Source organism: Lepisma saccharinum, chromosome 1, assembly GCF_977018435.1.
Source record: "Lepisma saccharinum chromosome 1, izLepSacc3.1, whole genome shotgun sequence".
In the NCBI taxonomy this organism is placed as follows: domain Eukaryota; kingdom Metazoa; phylum Arthropoda; class Insecta; order Zygentoma; family Lepismatidae; genus Lepisma; species Lepisma saccharinum.
Genome location: NC_139229.1, coordinates 119,234,782 through 119,260,949, shown reverse-complemented (window position 1 = coordinate 119,260,949; position 26,168 = coordinate 119,234,782). Strand labels below are relative to the sequence as shown.

At 36.8% G+C, this 26,168-nt stretch overlaps 1 protein-coding gene across 11 annotated transcripts in view; it reads right to left on the bottom strand.

Annotated features, from left to right (window-relative positions):
* Positions 1-26,168, bottom strand: part of LOC146000248 (tight junction protein 1-like) — a 424,918-nt gene that overhangs the window by 41,726 nt on the left and 357,024 nt on the right. For 9 of the 11 annotated variants that reach the window (XM_083137770.1, XM_083137760.1, XM_083137717.1 and 6 more), the window contains exons 3-9: positions 13,888-14,075; positions 12,623-12,889; positions 9,297-9,611; positions 7,962-8,028; positions 6,254-6,431; positions 3,530-3,681; positions 1,120-1,241 (exon numbers count right to left, since the gene is read on the bottom strand). In XM_083137770.1, coding sequence (XP_082993896.1) covers positions 1,120-1,241; positions 3,530-3,681; positions 6,254-6,431; positions 7,962-8,028; positions 9,297-9,611; positions 12,623-12,889; positions 13,888-14,075 — 1,289 coding nt within the window. The remainder of the gene's footprint in view (positions 1-1,119; positions 1,242-3,529; positions 3,682-6,253; positions 6,432-7,961; positions 8,029-9,296; positions 9,612-12,622; positions 12,890-13,887; positions 14,076-26,168) is intronic. The other 2 variants (XM_083137697.1, XM_083137707.1) reach the window with 1 other exon arrangement.

The following is a 26,168-nucleotide window of genomic DNA, read 5'->3' as shown; positions in this document are numbered from 1 at the left end:
ACATAACAGTTGCAACATTCAGTTTAATCACAAAACTCATGGTATACGAGTGCCACAGATACTTCATGCAAAGAGAGACATTGTAGGTGTAGTCACTGCCTCTTTGCCATCTACGTCATTTTCCAACCTAAACAAGATTAATACCTAAAATATATTTCAATAATTCCAGAGCATTTGTCCTGATAAAAATGTTTTCCAATTGATTCATGATGTTCATACAACACATTGGGCTAGATTAGGTTCTGCATTCAGATAACTGCACTGAGAACAACACACAGAGGAAAGAAATACTCTTCACAATAACAAATAAACACTTTTTGCATGTTGTTTACTTTTAAAAAGTTCAGTATCTGTTTTAAGAGATCTTCTGCAGTTTGTTAGGAAAAAAAAAGCATGCCACACAATATCTTAAGGGCTGGAGTTCAAGCTTTTGCAAATGGGTACATTACTACTAACCCAATGCATGGTCATGGATGCATATATAGCCAAGAACAAAAGTCCATGTCCATCCTGCAATAAGAAGTATATTACCTCAAAGAAAAATGTCTGTCAACAACTATAGGCAAATACCAATTGCAGTGTTACTGTTCTTCACATTGTAAGGAATTCATTAATGCATTGAAATGTTTGCCAGTTGTAATGCTTGAACTAAAACTCTAATGATATGAGTGATTGTGAAACCAATGCCTAAATGATTATATTTTGTTTTCACTGCACATCACATATTTTCCAATGATAATAAATATGGTTATTTGCCCAAAGTATGCTCTATTTAACTGAACACCACATTCAATATTTCTCAAACTGTAATAAACAATTTATCCTCCATCAATTCAAAACTGGAGTGGTGCAACAATGTTTGCATGTATTTTGTCATAGATGAACACAAGGCCAAGTTTTACTAAAACCTGCACAATGATTTATCTGAATCTAGTCATTTACTTCATTACAAAGTGGAAATTTAAGACATCTTTCTAATCTGTTCTTATTTTCAAAATCAGAATGTTTAGTTTGGTCAACAACAGTATATCAGTATCTTAACACAGTATATCAAGAAATGCTTAAATCCTTGTCTATTTTTCAAGCAATATGGCAAAGATAGAAACTTCAAAAACTTACCTATCCTAAAAACCTGCCACGAACCCACAACTCCATTGTGCAGTGTATCGACAACATGAAAGACATCTCCTTTCCTGAAACTCATTTCTCCTTTGTTTGGTTGATCATAATTGAAGTGAGCTCTGAAAATTTTTAAGTAAAACTAGTACTTAAATAAATAAATAAATGAAACTTCTATCCCAACTCTGAACCCAAAAGAATACATCATGCAACAGGGAAGTGTAGATATATGCACCAGACATTTTCAAAAACAGCCAAGTTGAGGTGGTGCAGTCAGTTCCATGCTTTGTCAGGGTTCTCACTCATTTTGCAAACCCAAATTCCCAGACTCTTCCAGGATTTGTATCTTCAACTCAGCATATTAATGAAACAAATCAATTTTATTCAACATTGTTAAAATAAATTATGAAGAATATAATAAATGAACATTTTTACGCAAAATATTCTCCCGAAAAGAAATCAGTTTGGAGAAAAAGTAAAGTGTTTTCATGGCAAGCAAAATAAACATTTCATTTCCCAGACTTCTCAAGGTTCTTTCTACCTGATGGGAAGTTGGGTGAATTGAGCATTCCATGCAGCTGTATCAGTGAAAAAATTCCTACCTAAATTCACCCACCATGAGAATCAAACACACATCCCCTGCATGGCATCTAGATACTGATGGGGCACCATGGCTCCATGTATTAGATTAGAGCTATTTAAAGTTCACTAAGTTTGAAAGAAATATTACAACTTTTACATTAAGATGATGATTTAGGCCTTATACATACAGTGTTAAGAATTAATGTATATTGAACAAATGTTACAACATTTTCATTATTACTGTGTGCATTACATTGTTAACCTGTGTGCTGATGGGAATGTATGATTGTTGGGAGGCATGTTGTTATAGCCATAGTTACAAGAGCTCCAGAAACTGAATCTAGTGAAGACATGCAGATAACAACCTACAGCTGGTGTACAAGAGGGGGATTTCAGGAGAAAGAGTGTAACCAGTTGGAAAACTTTTATTCTAGAGTTGTAAGTAAATCTGCATGAGTTAAAGTACTTAAATCATAAGAAAGGTATTTAATATCAAAATAGGTAATTTCTAACAATTATAAGTAGATTATTTTTTATGCATGTTAGTTAATTTTTCTCTGAAGAAGCTAATTCTACTTGTGATTCATTTTATTTGTACTGTCTTCACTGAATACTGTAAAAAAAAATAGGGACCAAACGCAGTCAAATCTTTCAATTTATCCATATCACTTCCGGGAAGAGATTAGTTATGCTATCCAATCTTAAAGAGGATGATGTATAGTTTAGCATATGGGGCGCATTTATGTCATTCTCCTCACATTGAAGTTCCAAGAGGATCCGTAAAAAGGTTTTTTGATTTTTGAGAAGAGTGGGCCCTGTTACACTGTTTCTGAGGATTTTTTTTACACTATCCTTACCTTTTTTAATTTGTTGTGTATGTCCTGTGCTGGTGCCTTTACAACCTTGCACATTTAAACTTTCTTTTTATCATCAAGATAAAGGATTTTAGATAAGGGATCTTTCCTCCTATACTTAGAAAGGTGCAAAATGGCCATATGTGCCAAAACACCCAATTCAATTACTCTCTCTGATTGCCACTATGTTTACCCTTTTGAAAGTTTCACTCTCTTTACATTGTTTCCCAGTAATAATATCCAATACAAATTTAAAGCTAAATTTAAATACAACAAAATCAGCAGAAATTTTAAAGATTACAGAATTTTCCAAAACAATAATCTTTGGATAAGCTAGTTAACTCTTGCTCTAGCACTTCTTTGGATAGCTTTTCCAGCATTCATTTGAAAATAACTTGAATTATTATTGTAAAAAAGCATGTTTTGACTTTCTGTGTCTGGTAAATAAAGTATACTAAGCAAACCAAACTAGGGCTGAGACGATACCACTTTCAACAGATACCGATGCCGATACTCTTACCGATTCCCACAGATACAGATACCAATACTTGAAATTGGAATAACTAAAATTTGTTCAAAATATTGATCAATATTGGTGTGTAAATATTCTTCTCCACTTATATGCATCAATTTACCAAGAAATTTGCTTTATAACATTTAAAAATTACATCAGAATGTTAATAAAGATGTTATGTAATCACAAGATACAGTTTTTCATTCCAAATTGGTGTAAAATAAAAATAAAGTTTTGATTTTGCATAATTTCCAGGATAATTAGACTCTGCGAAAGTGTTGCACGGCATTTCTGCGGACCCCGTGAAAGACCAAAATGCTGGAACAGTATCGTCTGGTATCGGTACATGTTTCTGATACCGATACCAATAAATCGGCATCGGTATCGGCTCAGGCCTAAACCAAACATTATTCAACGCTCATATCCAGAGTAATTTACTTCAATAATAGAAGGAACATACTTGATGTAAAATGAATCCCCTTTCTGATTAGCCACTATCTGATCGTACTCATCCTTGCGGTACTGAACGATAAGGTCAATCTGATCCTGAAGACTCAATAAGAAGAGCACTGCCTCCTCTCTGGTCACACCCTTCATGTCCATGTCATTCACCTGAAAGATGTAAAATATGTTTTATTCTGTACAACAGAAAAAATTACTACAATACTTTACACTTCAACTCTTAACTTTGCAATAAAGATAATGTTTCCCACATTTAAACACTCTGTAAAATCTATCACCCAACAATGTACAAAACAAAAGCATACAATATATTGTGTAGGAAATTTACTGCTTAACAGTGAGCACTAGGTGATTTTCATTTGAAATACTGAGACTTGTAAATGATGAAAACAATGTTTTTTTAGAAATTTGTGTGTAGAATTTGTTTTAGTTGTCTGGTCAGACATTGATTCTCAGGAAACACTACACTACCGGTCCTTGAGATACGTAGATAGATAGCTAGATACAGTATATCTTGTAAAATGAGCTATAACTCTTCAACCACCACTTTTTGCTTTAATAATGAGGAGGAGAAGGAAGAGGAGGGGGATGAGATTGTAGCTGCAACAGAAGAGAAGTATGAGATGGTAGCTGCAACAGAAGAGGATGAGATGGTAGCTGCAGCAGAAGAGGAGAGGATGAGATGGTAGCTGCAGCAGAAGAGGAGGAGCTGGAGAAGATAGCTGTGGCAAAAGAGGATAAAGATGAGATGGCAGCTGCAGCAGAGGAGGAGAAGAATGAGATGGTAGCTGCAGCAGAAGAGGAGGAGCTGGAGAAGATAGCTGTGGCAGAAGAGGATAAGGATGAGATGGCAGCTGCAGCATAGGAGGAGGAGGTGGAGAAGATAGCTGCAGCAGAAGAGGAGATTGCAGCTGCAGCAGAAGGGGAGGAAGAGGAGATGGCAGCTGCAGCAGAAGAGGAGGAAGAGGAGATGGTAGCTGCAGCAGAAGAAGAGAATGAGGAGATGGCAGCGGCAGCAGAAGAGGAAGAGGTGGTGGACGAGATAGTAGCTGCAACAGAAAAGGAGGGGGTGAACGAGATGATAGCTGCAGCAGAAAAGGAGGGTATGGACGAGATGATAGCTGCAGCAGAAGAAGAGGAGGAGGAGGATGAGATTGTAGCTCCAGCAAAGAGGGAAAAGAGATGGCAGTTGCAACACAAGAGGTGGAGGTGCACAAGATGGTAGCTGCAGCACAAGAGGAGGAGGTATTGGAGATGGTAGTGCAGCAGAAGATGATGAGGATGAGATGGTAGCTCCAGCAAACTAGAGGAGGAGAAGATGGTAGCTGAGGCAAAAGAGAAGCAGGACAACAAGATGGTAGCAGCAGCAGCAGGAGGAGCAAAATACATTATTGGCAGCAGAGGAGCCACCCAAGACATTAGTAGCAACAGAGGAAGAGAAGGAGCACAAGATATTTGTGGCAGCAAAGGAGGATGACGAGTTTTTGCTTTAAGCCCACTTATCAGGACTTGATCTACAGTTTGAAATGGAATCCAAAGCCAAACCACTGCATTCCTCCACCAGGAGGAGGTGGAGAAGATAGATGCAGAAGAGGAGATTGCAGCTGCAGCAGAAGGGGAGGAAGAGGAGATGGCAGCTGCAGCAGGCAGCTGTATACATTTGCAGCATGGTAGAGTACCGCATGCCAACTGCCTGCTGCTCCTAGTTTGGGTGTGTGGTATCGTGTATTTCAATTACACTCTGGCACAAATAAAACATGTATGGAGACTTACTTACATTTTAATAACTAGAAGAATATAAAATACACTAAATTAATGGAAAGTTATCCACAAATACACAGGTAATTATTATGCATGGAACCATGTTGCATGTAGTTCTCGACTTGGCTTGCACACACATTGCGCATACACAGACAGCATGGCAACTAGATTAATATGAATGACAATTTGTCTGAACATTTGGGACTGGAACTTTGTTGTGAATCACCCTGTATTTTTAATAACTGGGAATGTAAACATCAGCTTCATGCAAGTTAATTAAAAAATATTGTGTTTATATTGTATTTCATTTTGGTTTGACTTTTACTTTCGAATTATAGGAATTTGTCTATCAAAATATGTTGTTATGCAATACCTAACCTACCCTAATGTAGCCTAACCTAACTTAAATCTACATAACTCCAGATTCCATTGTCATTCTATTTTAAAATTTTGTATAGTTATTGAGTAATTTTTTAAAAGAAATTAAAAGAAACATTTTTGAGAAAATTGCTGTCAAAATTTTCTTCACACAACTTTCAATTGATTTTTTTATTACCCTGACATGTGAAAGAGCCTTGCAAGACCTTTCCAACACAGTCTGAATCACTTCTATATGTGCACTGATTGCCAAAATCCTGCAATCTAAAGTTAACAAAATGTTGAAAAAAGAATGGTCAAAATTGCACATTTTAAACCCCTGAAATTTCGGAAATACAAAATCTATGGATATGCAACTTGGCATATTTTTCTAACTCAGGTGGCTCTTCCAGTAAGGTTGAGAACCTTGTTGATTTGACATGAAATGACCCGAATACATCTACAATGTTCAAATCATTCCAGAAAAAAATATCTTATTGTTGTATTTGAAATGGCTGCAAAGTATCACTTCTAATTTACTTTTTATGAAGTAAAATTATAAATAAAGAAAAATAAAGCACAACACATGTGTACTAATTAATACCTTTGACTGCATGCAGACACATCTCACCTTCAGAATCTTATCTCCGGGTTGGAGCCCCTGAAGGGAGGCAGGACTTCCGGGCTGAACTGCCGTAACGAAAATTCCCACTTCATTTCCACCAGTCAGTCGAATTCCCACAGATCCTTCTTTCTGGAATGTGATGTAGCGAGGATCTGGCCTGGGGATGGAATGAAATATTATTGCACAATCTTGGTAACCTTTATTTGGAGGAGGAGGAAGGAGGAAAAAAAAAACTGGTGACGATCAATGCAAAAATCCAAATGTTATTTCCAAAGTAAAGTTGGTGAATTGCAAGACCAGAATTTGTCTTCATTTGCAGGTAATTATTACAAAGTTCTCAAGAAAACTGATTATCTTATTTTGAGGGTCTACTATAGAGCAGAAGATTAAACTTTAGTGGATGAGAGCCACTACCACAGGTTTGCCTCTTCTGAAGGAGCACTTTTCAGGTGCGCGCTTAAACTTCCCGCGAAGTTCCAAAAAATCATGGCTCTTAGTGGAGGTGAACTTTATAAATTGTAGTTCCCAATAATGAAAGTTAAGAAAGAAGAAGACAATCGGAATTTTCTTTAAAATTCGGCATGCACCTGTGACTACCACAATAGACCAAAGTGAATTTTAAAAAATGTAGTATGTAGCAGTGGTGCATTCCTACAACCATGCAAAAGTTGTGTTGAAAATAGGGTTACATTTCTTGGGGGGAGGGGGACAACAATGTACATGGAAAGCAGGGTTGCCAGGTTACAGAAAATTGCATCTAGCATTAGTGCTATAGGTGGTGGGTGGACCAAATTTGCATGGAAGCATGACAAAAAGCCAATCTTTGGTACATGTAATGCCCATTGCCCATTTTTGAAAAAGTAAAAGAAAAATATATTGGAAAAGTGATAATTGAAGAGTAAATAGCCCATTTATAAAATTTATCCCATAATATGTTGAGGAGGAAAAATTAGACATTTTCAAACTCTGTTTGTTAATTATATTAACAATGGATATATTGTTTTGTGATTTGAGTATGTCATATATTCATGTGTATACAAATGAACAAAAAAGACAGAACTAAATATCGTATGTGGTTTTGAAGAAATTGCATGTTAATTGCTGCCACGTGGAGGTGGTAAACATAGCTACTGTTAGTTTGCTAAAAGTTAAAGAATTGCATGTGCAGCAAATTACAGCTTTCTCCGACTGGCTGATATATATAAAACCTGTCAATATGTAACTGCATACAACAGCTATGGAATTAACAGTCTTCTACACGGAAGCAATCATGTCAGCCTTTACTTTCTTCAATAGGAAATGTTGCAACAGCACAGGAGATTGGCTCCAAGACCAGAAAAGGAACAGTCAAGAAAGTGTACAGCAATAGCAAAAAATCAGGCAAAACCAGGGCCAGCTCAGTTGGTAGAGCAATGGCACGGTATGTCAGACCCCTGAATTAGAATCCTGACCGAGCCTTCAATTCTTGCTGAAATCTCTAAATAGTAAATCTTTGTGACTGCTAAATAGTAAGGTAAAAATTGGGATGCCTGACCAAACAAAACGAACGTCTGTGAAGAAGTCATGTTATAGCAATATATCAACATGAAGAACAATCTAGTTCCAGTGTGAGAAAATGTCTCGCATTAAAAAAAAGTTGAATTCACATTTACCAATACCTGGAATTCATCATTGTTATGTTACTTACATAGGTTGTTTTGATCTTTGTAGCAAAGGATCATCTTCATACAGTTGTCGCCTACTGCTATAGTAATCTGAAAAATAGAAAGTAAAGTCAAATAATATTATTATGAGGAAAGCAAATTTAATCAATGGTGCAATTTTATTTCATAATTTCTTTACATGTGTGGTTTCAATAAGAACACTGTTTTAACAATATTGTGTCATATATCAACCCTCAACAATTTGATTTGATTTGGTTCATTCATGTCAATTCACGACAATTACAGTATGCACTCCAACCTCTTCTTTCATTTGAATTTCTTTATATCTTAACAATAGAATATAAGAAGTAGCATTTACATACTTGGTTATTTTATATTGCTCTTTTACCTCTACATTAATAATGAGGATAAATGGTGAACTGGTGAAAACAGATGAACAAACAAAGAAAGATCATGCCTTGTCGGGATTCAAACCTAAATTCTTTCACTTTGTACCATGCTATACTAACTACTTCACCAGGCAAGTTGGCTCAAGATGTAAAGTTAAATCTTGCTACTTGTATTCATCTCACAGTTAATGCAAGAGTACTCAATGCAGAAATAATAAAGATGACAAAGGTGTCTACAGCACCACACTACAATTCAGAAGAACTAGATCTACAGCCAACTCTTTACTAGCAGTTCACTTAGATTCTCATCATTGGATTCCACTTTAAACTGTAGGCCCAGTCCCGATTAGCCTTACTGTCCATAAAGTGGACTTAAAACACCAAATCAACAAGATTCTCATGATTGCTGCAATTGACTACACAATCACTTTACAAGAGGTTGTTTTCATGGTTACAAAATTAATCATTATTGAAACATTTAAAGTGATCAACAATGAATACTAAAGATTAAGGAGATTCTATAATTATCTTCTAAAAATATATTTTAAATATTGAAGTAAAGTTTTATAACTACATCGTTTGCTCATTACTTGGATGAGTACTAAAGGAATGTGAATTATCCTAAACAAATTTTGCATATTTGTGAATAATACTGAATACTGTTGAATCTTTTAGCAGTTTCAGTTCAGTTGAAAATTAAAAAAAAATATGTTTTGGATTGTCATGCATTTGCTGAAGAAATTTAAGTTTTGTTACAACATAATTATTTGTTAAGAAAATGATAACATTCTCTGAAGAATCTGAACAATTTAGAACATGTACATAAACTGTAGAAACTTAAACTGATGTACAGTTACAAGGTGAAGACAAAAAAACCCAGACAGGCAAAATGTATTTTAGATGTGGTGTTTTCGTCCATGACCAAAACAGTACTTACTTAAGTATGCATTGCATATCAAAGTATCTTACCTTCGGGTCTTGGAGGTGGAGGTCTAGGTGGTGGGTCATCCCCATCTTCTACTCCATGGCCGTCTCCATGCATGACGGGGGTTGCTGGTTGATCCAACTGGCTAAGAGAAACATTAAGAATGGGTCCACGAGATCTGCCTGCCAATCGTGCAAGGTTGTTCTTGTCTTCCATCCTCTCAACATTGTGTTGTGGATGGAGATGAGAATGAGATGGTGGTAGAACTCCACGGGTAGGTGGCTGTACATATAAGTTTTGTGCAGAATAATTGTGCCGGGTGTCCATCATATCTAAGAACATTGAAGGACTGTGTAAATCTGAAAGACAAACCGGTTTCTCAATTTCCACTATTATACAAGCTGTGCTTATTTTTCTCTCAACAGATCAATAAAAGTAAACTGATGAGAGGTACAGATACACAAATATACTTCATTGTGTAGTAGAGATACACAGATATACAATTTTGTGATGGAGTGTTAGAACTAAACAAAAGTTAGAGTGGAGTGAGTAAGATCAAAAACTTGTTTTTCAATTCTAGATATGTTATATCAGGTGTAGACAAAACTAAAAATAATTCAGGTGCCATTTTTTTATGAGGTTAAGAAAAGTTACAAAATTTGATCTTAAAACATTGAATTTATTAATTAATAAAAGATTGGATTAAAAGTAATTAATTCTTGCACCTAAAGAAGGCTCAACTGGTAACTGCATGAATAACTATGCAATACATTCTAATATATGACCATCTCTACCAAGGGCAGGCACATGCACCCCCCCCCTGAGATTTCTGGAAAGAGTTAATTAAATTTGAATGGCAAAATCGCAGCGATATTTTGTAACAAGAATTATTGTTTTCTCTCACTTATAGGAAGTAAGTTACAGCAACTATTATTATTATTATTATTGAAGTAGGGTTACATTTAAGCTTACAATCTATTTTATACTTATTATCTAACTATCAAAAACAGCTTTTTATCCTATATGAATTAATGTGTTAAATATCCAGTTATGCAAATTTTATATAAGTACACAGAATATAGAAATTGCAAATGTATATAATTTTGGAAAAAACATTAGTAGTAGTAGTAGTGGTAATAATAATAATAACCACAAAATAATAGCAATAATAATAATAATAAAAGTTTCTATAACTGCCCTCTGAGAAAAAATACTGCGGGTGGCCTTGATCTCTACCATAGTGTTGCAGATTTTAAAATTTGGTTAGCAACAGTGCAAACATTTATAATCGTATGTTTATTATTCCAATTTAATGATGCACATGATACAGTAAACACACAAACTTTAGAAACATATACTGTACTTGTTATTTAAAAGAAGAAAAAAATAATGGAAATTTCCATAATCGAACTCAAAATATTTTTTTAAAAAAATCTTTTTTACAACTTGATTTAAAAATTCAGTCACCAGGTGAAAATTTTCAGGCAGCATGGCAACTGGTTGTCCTGTATTTTTCTACACCTGGGCGGTTATATCATATGTAATATAAGACATTACAAATACTGTCTTTACTAAAGAAAATAGCAACACAGTGTACTACAGAGGTTGTTCGCTTTATATCCGACCATTTTTGACGGGTGCTCACCTTAAGAGATACCGCGCCGCCACAACCGATCATGTTCTATTGGACGCCCAGCATTGTGACTATCGCCCGGCATCGCAGTTTTCATTGTAGTAAGCTCCAGCGCAGGACAGGCATGGGAATTCTGTCCCACTCCTCCCTGCAAGCTTTCCATAGACCATCCATGGTGCGTGGGTGGCGACGTGGAAGATGTAGTTTCAACAGTCCAAATGTGCAAAAATCCATTGGACTGGCATCTGGGCTTTTCACAGGAATGTCTTCAAACGGAATGACACGAATTCCTAATTCCTCTGCCATTTCCTGATAAAAACATAGTGATGTTCTGGCGGTATGACTCTAAGCCTTGTCCACATGGATCATCACCTGGTTCGCGTCCATTCCATACAATTGTGGGATGTCTCGCCGATAGATAGGTGTCAGAATGGAGTCTTGGAAGTATCTGGCATTCACCTTCACGTTTTTGTCCACCTTGCGAATCATCTAATACCCTAATATCCGAATTCCATCACAACCATAAAGCCACGAGGGAAACTTTCCCTGCACTGAGACAAACAAAGTTGCTGCGCCCCTTGCCGTCAATGTCACGGTATGTGATCGCCCGAATGTGACCACCAGCAGTGAGATGGACATATGATTCATCCATTGTGACAACTTCCTTCCATTTGGAACCTGCCAGGTACTTTTCATGCAGTTTCCTTCAGTTTGTCTTACGTTCGGCAATGTGACGTGGTAGAAGGTGGTGTACACGGCTTGCAGCCCTTCTCCTGGTGGTTTTCGTGGGTGAATGTTTCGCAAGGCGAGCCTGTTGTATGTAAAGGGCCACAATAGCTTTTGCAGTAGTCACCCCGAGTGTTAACCCATTCTCCCGACACTGTTTCACAATGTGAACGTATGAAAACTTAGCATGGAAAAGGGCCATTACGTAACCCTCCCAATACCAGTTGATTTTCGGCGCCATTTGATAACATTCACTACCAACACTCACGCACCTACAAGGTCAGACACAACACTACTCCCGCAAGCAGACCCATAGTTCCAGCATGATACGCCAGGTGGCAGCACCGAATCGAAAATGGTCGGATATAAAGCAAACAACCTCCATACTTAAAGGATATTTATTAAAAGCCACAGTCAAGTTTTATTGAAAATATTTTTTTTTAACACAGAGATTTCACATGTCTGCACTACAATTCATGGAATGTCTGTGGAATTCCTATCTTTAAAATATTATTAATGAATAATACAAAATAACTATAATTGTACACATACTCTCAGAGGAGAAGACATTTTCTTTCTCCAGTTGTGAATGAATCAGAAGTGTAGAACCAGGGAAAGAAAATCCAGAAAGCGAGCGAGAGGTCCTCTCTTCAATTTCAACACTGTACTTATATCAATAATCATTAAAGTACAGATTCAATTTGTAATGTCCTTTGTATCATACAGAACCTAAATTTTAGATATAATGTAAGAAAAGGACTGATGGGTTTAGAACAAGACAATACAATTTGTACTTTGTAATTCTGTATTCTTAACAAGTTAGAACAAGTTAGAGACTACTTATAAAAATATATCCATAAAATTATCTGGAATTTAACTTTTAAACTAATATGCAATTATCATGTGACAATTATAATTATCAAAATTAATTAAATATTCTCATTTCTAAATTTTAGTACAAAATGAGAAATTGCGACCATGTAGGGGATGGAAAAAAAGGATATTAGTTACCTTTGACTAAGGAAGTGGGTTCAAAAGTATTATGGCTTGCATGCCGCTCCCCAAGGCGAGATGTAGGGTCCCTCCTGATAACCAAGCTAAGCTTTTCCTTTGTGTTTTCTATCATCTTCTTTGCTTCTTTTAGTGTCATGCCATCTGTGGAATGATTATTGATTTTCAGGAGAATATCACCTTCTTGAATTCCTCCATCTTTTTCAGCTAATGTTTTACTTACTACTTCCCGTACATAAATTTTACAGCCCAGTAGAAGGCCAAAATCTGAAAATAAAAACAATTTTATTATCAAATGCTCATGAACAAGATATAATTCCAATAGTATAATATGTAAAACTCACTACTGATTTACTTTCAAACGCACACTCTCAGCATGTAATTGTCTAATTTTGACATTATCAATCAACATCTCTATACACAAGTACCATCAACCATTAGTTGCAGGCTACAATTACAAGTAGGATCATCTGCATAACAGTGCTGTTTAGTTACAGCTTCAGACTACATTTTTTTTCTTTTTCCTCAAAATTATAACATCATGGAATGCTCCGATAACTCATATTTAGAATTCTTATCTATTCTGCAAAAAGAGGGCAGTCTTTGCCCATTACAAACTTAAGGTTTTCAAGTTTGTCGTTTTTCTTTTCAACAAGAAATAAAGGAAAGCTAATAATATTTTACCTTAAGTAAATATCACATTATTTCAGACTTCCGAGTTCTTACATGAATGCTACAATGTAGCACAAGCCAACGAAAATTTCTGCTGGTTTTAGTCAACTTCTCTCGTTATTCCTTGTGCATCAGATGTTGAGACCAAAGACTAAATTCACTTCAATCGATTAATCAACTGAAGTAAATAATTTTTTCATATGAAATTAGATTTTGAAAATGTATGTACATTTTATGGACTAATTTTAGCTTTGTATGTGTCAAAATACTAGTGCATATCCTTGATTAACTTTTGAAATACACCATTCTAACAGTATTAACTATATATTTTTAAGTTTGAGTATATTTTATAAGCAAATATGATCTGCATATATTTTATATAACTTGAACTGATTATATTTCAGGTGTGACCTTGAGGAACAACTTCTGTATTAATTACAATGAAATATTGAATATTCATTCCCATAACCAAATTCTTGCACTAACAACAAATAGTGAGAAACTTATAAAAGTTTGTCCAGTCTATGTAGATAAGCTTAAAATTAAGACATGAATAAGTATGTGAATCACCCTCATATGACAAACATGCTCACCATCTTTCTTCTTGCTCTTGGTGAGGGAGACCTTGAGGGTTTGTGGTTCTGGAGTTGACGGCAGAACAACCCGCCTCTTGACCACAAGGGCCACCGTGTTCCCACTGTCCCGAAGTACCTGCACAGCGGTTGCGTAGTCCACATTCTCCAAGGAAATTCCATTGGCACTGATGATACGGTCATTCACTCTACAAAGAGAAAAAATACAACTTATGTTATGAACCATTTATTGCTGTCTGAAATTAATTCAATTGCAAATGCCCTGGGCACTTCATTAAGAAAGGTATTTGTATATGAAACATGGATGAATGAAAGGGAAGGGGGGAGGGGAGTAACCACTCCTACCATGACATACACACATACCTATATAAAATTATAATATCCATTGATCTCTACAATTAAGGGATCACCCTATCCGACAATTAACAATGAGTTAATGGCGATCGATCCCTCCATTTCTTGATGTAAAAAAAAAGGATATTGCTTTGACATCCAAATTAAACAATTGACCCCACCGAGAAGTCCAAAGTTAACAACTCGTGTAAATTTAAAAAGTAAATTCAGACTCCTTCACTGACGTCTAAAATAAAGAAATCATGTTGAAAACCAGCAGTATATTCTCGATTAACCTAGTGGCGAGAGTTAAAAATAAAAGAATCTGTCCCCACGAGAGGTCATTAATAGGCCACTGACCTCAATCATCGAAACGTAATTGCACTGGACCACATAATAGGTTATTGCACTTACCTATCCATACTGAGAGTTTTCATAAGGTTTATTCGATAATTATTTATTGGAATTGTGGTTTTATGTGTATTGTACTCGATTCTTGGTTGTGTCCAGTGTAGATTTTTTTAGAGCAAAATTTATTAATTTCCTATACTGTGCAGCATTCTCTTGTAATGTGTGTGTGCATGCACATACAAGTTCGGACAAAGAGTGGAGTTATAACAATGGACGTCACGGGCGGCGCCAGGGGGGGTGCGAATGGGTACTTGCGCAACCCTTAATTTTCTTCCGCACCCCCTTCAGCACCCCTTTTCCAAATCCTATGTTCAACCGAAAATACAAACTCTTACAGTGTCATACTATGACGTCGTCCTATTGAGCACCGAATGTTAGGTATTGAAGTGAGACCGCTGAGCCCTCAAAAAAACGCTGCTTCAATTTGGAATTCTGGCATTCCTGCGACAACAATGTACCAGTCTTACTTGTAATTATCATCAGTCCTTTATAAAAGTACGATGACTGAAATGAACGTGTAAAATGTATGCTTAATTTTTGGTTGACATTCATCATCAGGAGGGAGGAGGGGGGTTGGTAGCATAGCACCGTTCTTTCCGAGCGCCCATGTTATAACCAACATCAAAGTTTGGCTCTGAAGATAATAATTGTACAGGTACAATGTAGGAAATACACGATCTTTGTTTGAATTGTTAAATATAAGTTTGGTCAATTTTGTGTGTACCAAGTCGTCACAAAATAATTCTCCATTTTAGAAAAAATCTTTGTGATACTGGTAAAACAGGTCAGTTTTCATCATCGATGAAACTGCGTGGTAGGTTGCTATTCCTTTGGATTAATTAAATCAGTCTGGATCTTCCGACGCGTGCTAATTACCACCGACTGACTGCAATTAACGGAACCCAGGACAAAGTTTGGCAATTAGGAACACTTGATGGCGGTACCAACTCCTCGCTCCCTTTCCAGCGTCTCTTGTTCAGGAGATTCCTCCATTCTTTGGTCCGAATTTGGTCCTCGTCTCCCACACGATCCACAAAAGACACGTCGATGGAAATAAGTTTACTACTTGATGGTATTATAAAGTTAGAGTATTGGGTTGCAGTGTATTGTGTTCGGATCTTCTAGATAAGTGCTGAGTTTCGAATGGTTGTGACGCAGTGGTTTGTCTCGGGTTTTCCCATCCGGTTGGGTGTAAGTTCGAATTTGAAGGGTTCATTTGGACCTTCGTTAAAAATTTTAGGTTGGCGTTGAGAAAACTTTGGTGGTCTTGGGGTGAATGGGTAAATCACTTCTGTAACGTAAAGTGTGCACGCAGGTACTCAGAGAAGATCGACAAATACCACTGTCGCTTGTGGAAAGGTAGAGATCACTCGAGGACATTATTCGTACGACATCCAAGAACGGAGTAGCAACTGGGCATTAAATGTAATTACTAGGCCCCCCCCCCCCCACCTGTTGTCAGATCTAAGGACCGTTTGTATATACAGGAAAGTCGAAGACGAGAAGCGACAACGCAATAGGCCTCTGTGAAATCGAGACGAGATCTGGGCTTACTGTCCGAGACTTCGGTAAACAAGAACGTGCTGCAGATGAAAAATTCACAGAAACCAAAACTGCTTTATTGCAAGACATTGAAGTAAACAGTCGAGTGGCTGACTTGTTATTTATAAATGTCACAAGGTTTGCTTATCGTTATCGTAACTCCAAAGTTAATCCATTAGTGCCAATTGTATACCTGTGTAGGGTAGTTGCACAGGTTCACGATAAAATGCAGTTTTTCGAGGGTTCGTGGCATCAAAACGAGGAGTCGCACAGAAAAATGTTTGTTTGTTTGTCAGAATTGCTGTTTTAAGTCCACTTTACGCACAGAAAAGCTAATCGGGACTGGACCTACAGTTTAAAGTGGGATTCGGACTACTGTGTCATGTGCCTCCACCGGGGTATCGAACCGGGACCCTTGATTAGAAGGCAACGGCAAGAAAATGTTAAGCAGTTGTTTCCCTTAATGACTTACGTATATTCGCTGTGAAAGTTTTGCGGTGACACGCTTGTATATGTTGCTTATACTACATATTTCGAGACTTCGAGACGAAACCATCTCCAGTCGCAAAAGTGGTGGGTGGGAAGCTTCGGCACGGAAAGTTTACCTCGACTGAACGTCTCTCTCTTAGTCTTCTCCAGCATGTTTTAGCACCATTGTGATAAACAGTATCCAAGACGATTCAACTACTTATTCGATCCTCTATGGTAATTTATGACCAAAGCGGCACCATATTCTCGTTGTACAACAAAAACAAGGGTTCGGATTTAGGGTTACGTGGTCATTGTTAACTATTAAAGTAGACCTTGTTATATATTCCTCGATAATGGTTGGCCATTGTGATGTAATGTACCTTGCTTGATGTGACGGCATGAGGCATGCATAAATTAGGTAGCAATAATGCATATACAATACCCGTTGCATTAACAGATGAAGTTCCAGATCTATAGTTATACAGGATAATTCAAAAATAAATTGATGATATGTAATAGTTGTTTCACCCATCATAATTTAATGTGAGCGTGAGTTGTACGTACTGGTGGAGCGACTCGTAGTTTCATATTTTTTTTTCAGCCTGCAATTCATTGTACAGTGGGATTCATGAGTATTACCGGGCAAATTGTCCATCCCGTGTACGTGTACTTTATAAGAGCTTCAAGAATTAAAAGAAAACTCAAAACAAGCTGTTGACAACTTCTACACCCGCATACATAAAAATACATCGCTTAAGAACACTTGGATGTAGAGAAAAATTAATGAAAATAGTCATGGAGAATTTTGCACTGTAATACTCATGGATCCCACTGTATGTACCAGGATGTCAGTGGTGGCAAAACAGATTGCGAAATGTCAGTGGTGGCAAAACAGATTGAGAAAGCTTTCTGTGTCATGGAATTTGCAAGGACAGAGTCCGTAACGAGAGTGCTTCGCAAGTTTTGAGCCCAATTTCACAAATCGCCGCCTAACAGGCAACCCATCTACGATTGGGTGATTACATTCTAGAGGACTGGATGCATGTGTAAAGGAAAGGGTAGTGGAAGATCATCAACGTCAGCAGAACGTGTAGAAAGGATTCTGAAATCATTTCAACGCAGTTCCCAGAAAACAACACACGGAGCCAGTGCCCAGCGGGGATTTCTTCTTGTGGGGGGTTTGTGAAGGAGAGACTGTACAAAACCCACAGTTCAGGAGCACGGCTTAAGTAAAGATCGAATCCGGGCAGCTGTGGTAAAACATTGATAAGGACGTGTTACAGCGGATTTACAGTGAATTTGAGCATAGACTTGATACCTGTCGTGTGACCAGACACACACTTAGATGAGTGTAAAAAGACAAAACTTCCACGGTTATGTTCAATACAAGAGCAAATATGAATTTTCAAGTGTCAATTTCTTTTTGAATCACTCTGTATGTATATGGAAGCATAGTAATAATAAATCCCTTTTCATGTTGGCTCATTTCACGAGATTTCGAGGATGTAATGTAACATCAGTGTAGGTCACGGGCGTGAGGACGAAACCATCTTGTTCCGTAAAATAGGCTCTGCTATTAGTATATTTTTAATATATGCTTTTATGCTACACTAAATCATTGATGAAAATTTCTAACCTGAAGCAAACCATACTTTCGATCTTGATCGGTTGTAAAATAATTTTGACAACCACATGAAACAAGCGGATTCAAATTATATTTTAACTTCGAGAGTGGAAACTAAATGTTATCTATACTATGAATAAAACAAGCCTAACGAGAAAAATTACAACAGCGTACAAAAACGTGAAAGTTCGACAATTTATGAGGTATGCACAATGAATCCTACACTTTATTGATAACAGCAGCGGAAACCTGAATGTTTTAGAACAGGAAGACCAAAACTAGGCCTCACATTGGACTCTTGTATCATGCATGGCCAAAAAAAAAAAAAAAAAATCATGCATGGCCAAAAAAAAAAAAAAAAAATGCTAACTTTTTCATGCTCAACAGAAGAACAAAGACGAGCACAGTCATGTGTATGGTGCTTGTGAAATGTACCAATAAATTGCTCGTTATTAAAATGTCCTTTTACTTTCGTAGAGTACAATGCCATGACAGCTCGCACAAGAGCAGCTGTCAAAAGCTTGCATCGTTGGAAAAAAGCCGGGGGGGGGGGTTGGCCTGTGGTAAATTTAAAAACAGAAAAACGAGGTAGACAAAGCAGCGTGGAGACACAATTTGGCTCACAAGAGAACATTTGAAGTTCATATGCAATAGAGCAAACTGTTTCATTGTAGTAACAAGTATTTGCCTTTCATTTTCCTTATTTTGCTACGTCATGAGTAGATCTCGGATTTTTAGGTTCTAAAAAGTGCGCTTTTAGGTTCCTAAAATAGGCTCTAAAAATTTTAAAATAGGTTCTAAAAACCTTAAATTAGGCTCGAAAAATCCTGAAATAGGTTGCAAAAAGACTTAATTAATTACAAAATTCATGAAAAATACTGATCAGATACAATCGGTAAAAACGAAATTTCACAAGAACCGTAATAACCAAATATTACGTAATTTTCTAAACAAATTTTCATTTCTTTATATCATTTTCAAAATTATCTACAAATTATTATAATACTGCACTCGTGCTGTTAGAAAAAGTTACATGTTGATATGAAAAATGAATTACGTATGTATAATTTTCTGCATAATATCAGGGTGGCTACTCACTTGGAATCAAGGAATTACACGTGAATTCTTGGCTCCGGAAATTATGAGTGAATTATTGTCTCTGGAAATTATTCATGAATTTTGGCAAAACATAAAAAAAAGGTACAAGCGGATGTTTTCTCTATTCCAATCTTTTCTTCGTAGACGTGAAAATTTTCAACTTGTATTAATCGAAATCCCATTAAATTTATACATGTTTATAAATGCCCTGAGGCAAGTTTATCTCAGTTTAGCTTTTTTTAAGGAAGAAAAAGAAAGCTACATGGAAAATAAAACACAATTTTCTCAATACGTTTACTTCGTTAGTGTCTTTTGCAGAACAATCTATCTGACAGACGGAAGATTACTGCCTCTGTAATATATCTTGAAGCTGATTAAGTAAATTTTTTGGTACATTGGAATCGTACAAACCCTTTATATTGTTAATATTTCTTGTGTGTGGAAGGGAGGGTGAGAGTCGGTAATACGTAAGGTTGGAATAGAGAAAACTTCTGCTTGTATCTTTGAATTTTTGGAAAGTTCGCCTGGAAAAACAGGAATTATACTTGAATTTTATCATGGTCCTAGTGACCACCATGAATCTTTTTGGGTTATCCACACTCAAACTCCACCTTTTGTCTCTGAGGATCATTTCATGTGCTGAAAAATATCTTTCAACAGAAACATAGTCAGTATTGCAAATTTGAATGCTGACGTTTGTACGTGGGACTGTGCATACAGTAGAGACGATTGGGTGCCAAAACTGAGAATGGGGAGCATATTTTCTCTTAACATAACTCGCACATTGTTATTTCATATAAATTTAAGCAGATTAAAAATCATACTGCACTTTATGACGTTAAATATGTTCACGAGTTATCTTTCTATCCATACCATGTAGTTTGATGTGGCAATTCATATCCCCTAATGGTAAACCTTGTTCATACTAGACGCAAAACAGATCATCGAGTCTCCACTTTGCACTACACAGTATTTGATGTAATAGTGACATGTTAGATAAAGAAAAGGAATAACTCAGGACGGGGAGTATCAAGTTAAGTGTTTAAAACTAAATAAAAAAATCCGAAAACACTGTCCTAATTAAATACTTTATGGGGATTATAACATGAACTTCGGGGGGGAGGTGCTTTATTGGCTTTTGGGGGGGATGCGCCGTTGGCTTTTGGGGTGATTGCGCCATTGGCCTTGGGGGGGATGGGCACCCCTGGGCATGTGCTGACAAAGTTCCTTATTTGCAATATCAAACTCCCGAAATGATATCGTACATGTGCCACTGGCTCAAGTTGTGTGTGGAGCATCTGGAGAAAAGAAATACTATTGTTTGTCTTAAGGACGTCAGGAGAGTAACTTCATTGCATTTCTTCGCCCAATACCCAAAGGCAAATCTGCTTCTGTTGTCTACCTGTTATAATGCCCTTGTGTTTCTCGAGATTTCAAAAGAGTCCAGGTTTTCTTTTCTTTATTTCTTTCTTCTTTTACCTCACTAGATGGAGCTCTCTTTCAACCTGGGATAAGCCGAATTCACCTTTCAACTTTTAAAGCCAATCCTTCAATTGACGAACGAAGAAAATAAGAAGAATGGGTCGGGGGGCGGGGGGAAGAAGAGAAGAAAAGAATAGGATGAAGGAAAACGTGTGGGCAGGAACGTAACAAAGCCGAAATGCCCTTCGCACAATAGTTAAAGACGGTAGATCATTATAAAGGCCTGGAAACCCAAGATTCCCTTCCATTGATTTTTCACGTTCACTTTTTTCTCTGCTGTGAAAACTTAGAAACAAGCTAAGAATGCTCTTGTCCGCCTCACACCGAAAGCTTCTACAATTTTTCTGAGGGGAAAAATTAGGCGGATCTCCGCGATAATACAATTAACTGATAATTAAGACACTTTACATATAAATTATCCTTGAAATTGAATCCGACAGATGACGCAGCGCGCGCAGCACAATGCGCCCTCTTTCGTCTCCAACAATAATTAACTATGCGCGGGCGACGCTCCTCTTCTGTCTCCGCAAGAATGTTAATTAACATAGAGGGCTCCACAGTTGCTTAAGCGGGGCCATTTTAAACGACGCACTGTCTTGGAGAGAAGCGAAAATGAGGGTGGGATGAAGGAATGGGGACAAAGAGAGAGAGAGAGCATAAATGTTCTGCAGATGATTAAAAGTTGCTGAAGAGAAGACGTAAAATAGTATAATGGAGAGTCCCTTGTATTCATTTAAGAGACAAACTTGCTTCATAAATTTTCGCTACCGACGCCATCTATTACCAGTGTTAACAATTCGCGATCGGGGAATTGCCCAAGTCGAATTATTCCTTGCCTCTCTGTTTCAGAAGGCACGGTAAGAGGACAAACGCAAGATGTCGAATACGTTGATGCAGGCCCGTAGCTAGAGGGGGGCAGGGGGGGCAGTTGCCCCCCTGTGAGCCTGCTCTGCCCCCCTGTGAAAAATACAGAACACATTCCTACCTGGAATTCTCACTAATCTTTACAATTATATCATGTGATACTTTAGCAAACAAAGACACTTATTGATTTTGTGATTTATTAGGGTGTATGGGATTCCGTATAAGGTCGTATCAGGATTGGGGGGAAAAATTCCCTTCCAGATTAGACTTCGGGAAATGATTTCACAATTTTCAGTATCTAGAACAGCTGTGACAGTTTGAGTAGTATTGTACTAAAGGTGCCTAATGTGTTTCGATGTTTTTCTTGGATGTGTTGCTATGAATTGCTTAAATTTTTGTTTCCCAAGTCTATCTTTTGGTTATAGTGTGGTAGAAAGAGGGAGTGGATATTTGATTTTTGTTACTTTGCGTTGCTTTTCTGCCACTTCTAGCTAATCGCAACAATGAAGGATGACGTGAAATTGATGAAGAGACACTCATAAACAGTGTCGCAACTACAGGGGAGCAGGGGGCATTGTACCCTCCCCCTGACCTTGGACAGAAGTCCATTCTAGGGGAAGCAAACATTTAAGTAAAAAAAACAAGACTAGGAGAATCCAAGAATAGCAGGACAATTGGATACTCATGATGGAATTAGTTTTCACGTGTTCCTTGCAATTTTCTACCAGACGGCCAAAGGCACTTGCAAGGGTCACAGAGGGGAATTGCCCCCCTTCGATTTCAAATTTTATACAAATCAAAAACATTTCGTAAAATTTTCATGCTCGCTTCGCTCGCAATATCTGCTGTTCTTATAGTCCAAGTTCAGAGCCATAGCTATGGGGCGGCAGGAGTCGGCCCTGGGAGCCAAACTATCTATATGAAAAAAAAAATGTTAAGGAGAATGCCATGGTGCCCCGTAAAATTATTGCACCCTATTAAAACAATTTCTTTCTATGAAACATAATATGAAATATTAATTATGACACTGGAATCCAAAAAGTCATTGATCAATCAAGGGATTCCTATTTGTTTGTCAGCTGTCAAAACATGTATTTCAACTATAATATAATACAATTCACACAATATTTTGCAAAATGGTTAACGTAACCAGTAGGCAAACGTTGTCTGTAGTGATGCAAGAGTCCCCCTTTTGAAAGAAATAAGAGTCCGTGGTGGACTAAGGGACCCATGTTTTAATGTTTTAGCAAGTACAAAACAAATGTATTAGCTACACATTTTTACCCAATTCATCAAAGTGTAGGTAATATGTAACCATTATTATTTAATTAATTCTATTTTTCTTGCATAACACAACACAACGGTGTTGTTGGATTCTCGTTAGATTCCTTTGTGCGTAAAAATCTTTCGTACTCGAAGCTAGAGGGAATCATTATGAAGCATGATTTATAAAGGGCTTCCTTAATCAGTTCTGCAGAGAGGCCCAAAGCTGTTGGTACATATTAATCGTCTATTAACATTATCAACCTGTAAATATCAAGTAGATACAGTCCTTATTAGCCTATTTATGTTAAAACTTTATATCCTTTGGCAATCTGGAAAGGTCATTATCGAAATATTGCTATTTGATGTTGCTCGAAGTTTTTTTTTTTGTTCGTTGCAGTTTCAAGATATCATCTCTTTAATGTTACTTATCTATTTTGGGTGAGGGGGCAAGTGCCTCTGTGTATCCTGTTATATCTGCCAATGTGACACAATATGTTAAAAATTTGCCCCCTCTAGGATTTACTTCGCCCCCCCTACAAAGAATTTCTGGCTACGGGCCTGCGTTGATGCAGTGGCGGCGATTGGGTTCCAAGACTGGTAGGCAAGGTGTCAAAACTGAGGGGGGGGGGGGGGGCAAGGACAGTTTGCTTTCCCTTGGTTGATAAGGTTTAGCATAGAGCGGGGGCAAAAAAGTTTCAAAATGTTGGAAGGCAACTGTCCCCTAATCGCCGCCACTGCGTTGATGACGTAATGGCAAGGAGTATCGTTACGTATGCCACTCTGGTTGACCCCTCTCGCTATCTGAACTGAATACTTTTATCTGGTCTCCAGTCGCGTACCTATAGGGTTCTATTGTATAATTTCCATCAATTGGCAGTGCGTGGTGACTAGAGAACTGCAGAATTCAACGCATTTTCAACCGCTGGATCTATATTAATTACAGAGAACGGATTTATATGCACCAAAAAGTATTAGATATGTAAATATATATTTAGTTATTTTATTCAAAATATGGAATTAAATTTGAACTTACAAATGAGGCAATTAGCTGCTCACCTAGCTAAAGAGAATGCATTAGGCTTCCATGACATTAATTGTAATGTAAAATTCAAATACAAAATGTGGTTTATTTTCTGTTACCAAAAAAATGGATTACCAAACTAAGCTCACATGACATTAACCGTAATGAAAAATTGAAATACGAAATTTGCCTTATTTTTATGTTACCAAAACAATGGATCACCAAACTTTCTTTTAAGTCTTGAAACGTGAACCTCCTCCTGTTGTCCATATACTGGCTAAAACTGCGTTCAATATCGTATGAAGCAGGGTGGTTAAAAATCATGATCTTTATTGTAAAAAATAATTTTTGTTGACTTTTTAAATTTAAATCTGTTTTTTTTTTATTTAAATCGATTTTTTTAAAAAAAGACGCTTAAAATTGCTTGTACGTTTTTGGGCACCATACATATCGATATAGGATTTCTATATATTTGAACAGTTTAATTAAAACAATTATATGTAAATAAACCTTTTTCTGTTTCTGATACTGTACCTACTATGGAAATGTTTGTTGAGTATGTTAATGAAACTATACTAATTTTCGGTAACTTTTCTTCCAGTGATAATAAACATTCTGGATCTGCTCTGTAAGTGTAACTTCAAATATTAACTTAAATATTTTTATAGTCTTTGTAGCTGAATTTTGGAGAATATTTTAATGGTAGTTTCAAAAATATCAGCTGGCATGTTTATTTATAGTTTAATAATAATGACACTATTTATGGTTTAACATGATTAGTATTTGTATACTTTTCTACACAAAATGTTTTCTATTTTTGCCCATAAAAATTATTGAATTTTAAATCAAGAGAAATGTGCGTTTACATTTCCCTTAGTATGCACTCCATACCATCAGTACATGTATTTTATTTCCTTTATTTTCCTATCTTAGAGCCTAATAAACACCATTAAATTATTACGAGATTAATGTACTTTCACCAAAAGTGATTGTGATATCTACAAAATACTTATGCACATTATTCTATAAATTATTTCTTTAAAGTGACTTAAATCAGTGATTTTTTTATTAAATCAATCCATCTTGGTAAAAAGTAATGGGAATATATTTAAAATACGCAATGGAGTTCACCGCGAAAGCTTGAGCTTGAATTCTCTATTGTCAACAAGAATGTTAGAATAAATAACAGGTATATTTATTGCCAAGATTTAAAATAAACACGGTACACAACGAACAGAATACGATGTATGTATGATATTTAACACAAGGAAAAATGTAATAGCATGAATATGGAATATATGTTGGAAAAAGTGTGAAAATATGTAAATTATATGTAAAAATGACTAAAATGTGAAAATATTTGCTAAAGGTTAATATATGGAAAAATATTACAAATAAAAATAGCACTTTTCGAGGAAACATGCCACAATTCGCAAAGATACGTATATCAAAATAACTTTGATTTTAGCATCATATGACGATATTTAATCCCGTTAATTAAATTTTCCATGCATACAAATTTAACAAGTGGCTGTTGCACACTCAATTTATAAACAGCCAACAGCCCTGTTCCGACAAAGCTCGCTGTGTTATTTCGGACTAGAACGACACAGTTTTCCACTATTTGATTTTAACGCACATTTTCGCAATTAGACCAACCGGTCCAAGTCCCACGTTGCGCATTCACATGATGTTTAGACAGTGACTGTTCCGTCCCTGGGGCAAAACCCAAAGGCGTCGTTTTGGAATATTGCAAACGTAACTCTCTCTAGACATCATCAGTTTAGCATTTCCCGCGGCAGGCATTTTAACCAGAAGCTCATTCAAAACGTGTCAGTCGAGTGGTAATTTAGACTCCAGAGGAAAGAGAAGCGAATATGACACGCACTGCCCATAAAGGCTGCAATGGTGCGCCATTATACCCACAGAAGCTTTCGTGGCCCAATGACAAAACGAGATAAGCACGAGATAATTCCAGTCTCCTACTTCAATGCTTGCCTTATCCAGGGGTAGAAGACATAAAGGTGCGACTTATAAGGGGGAGAGGTTATTCAGCATAACTAGGAAATACATCCCCTCGCTGCTTCGCCTTATGGAAATCGATAGGGTGAAATGAGCGACAGCATGGAAGGGAAGGGAATGCCATCCGGGTTTTCTTCCCTTGTGAGC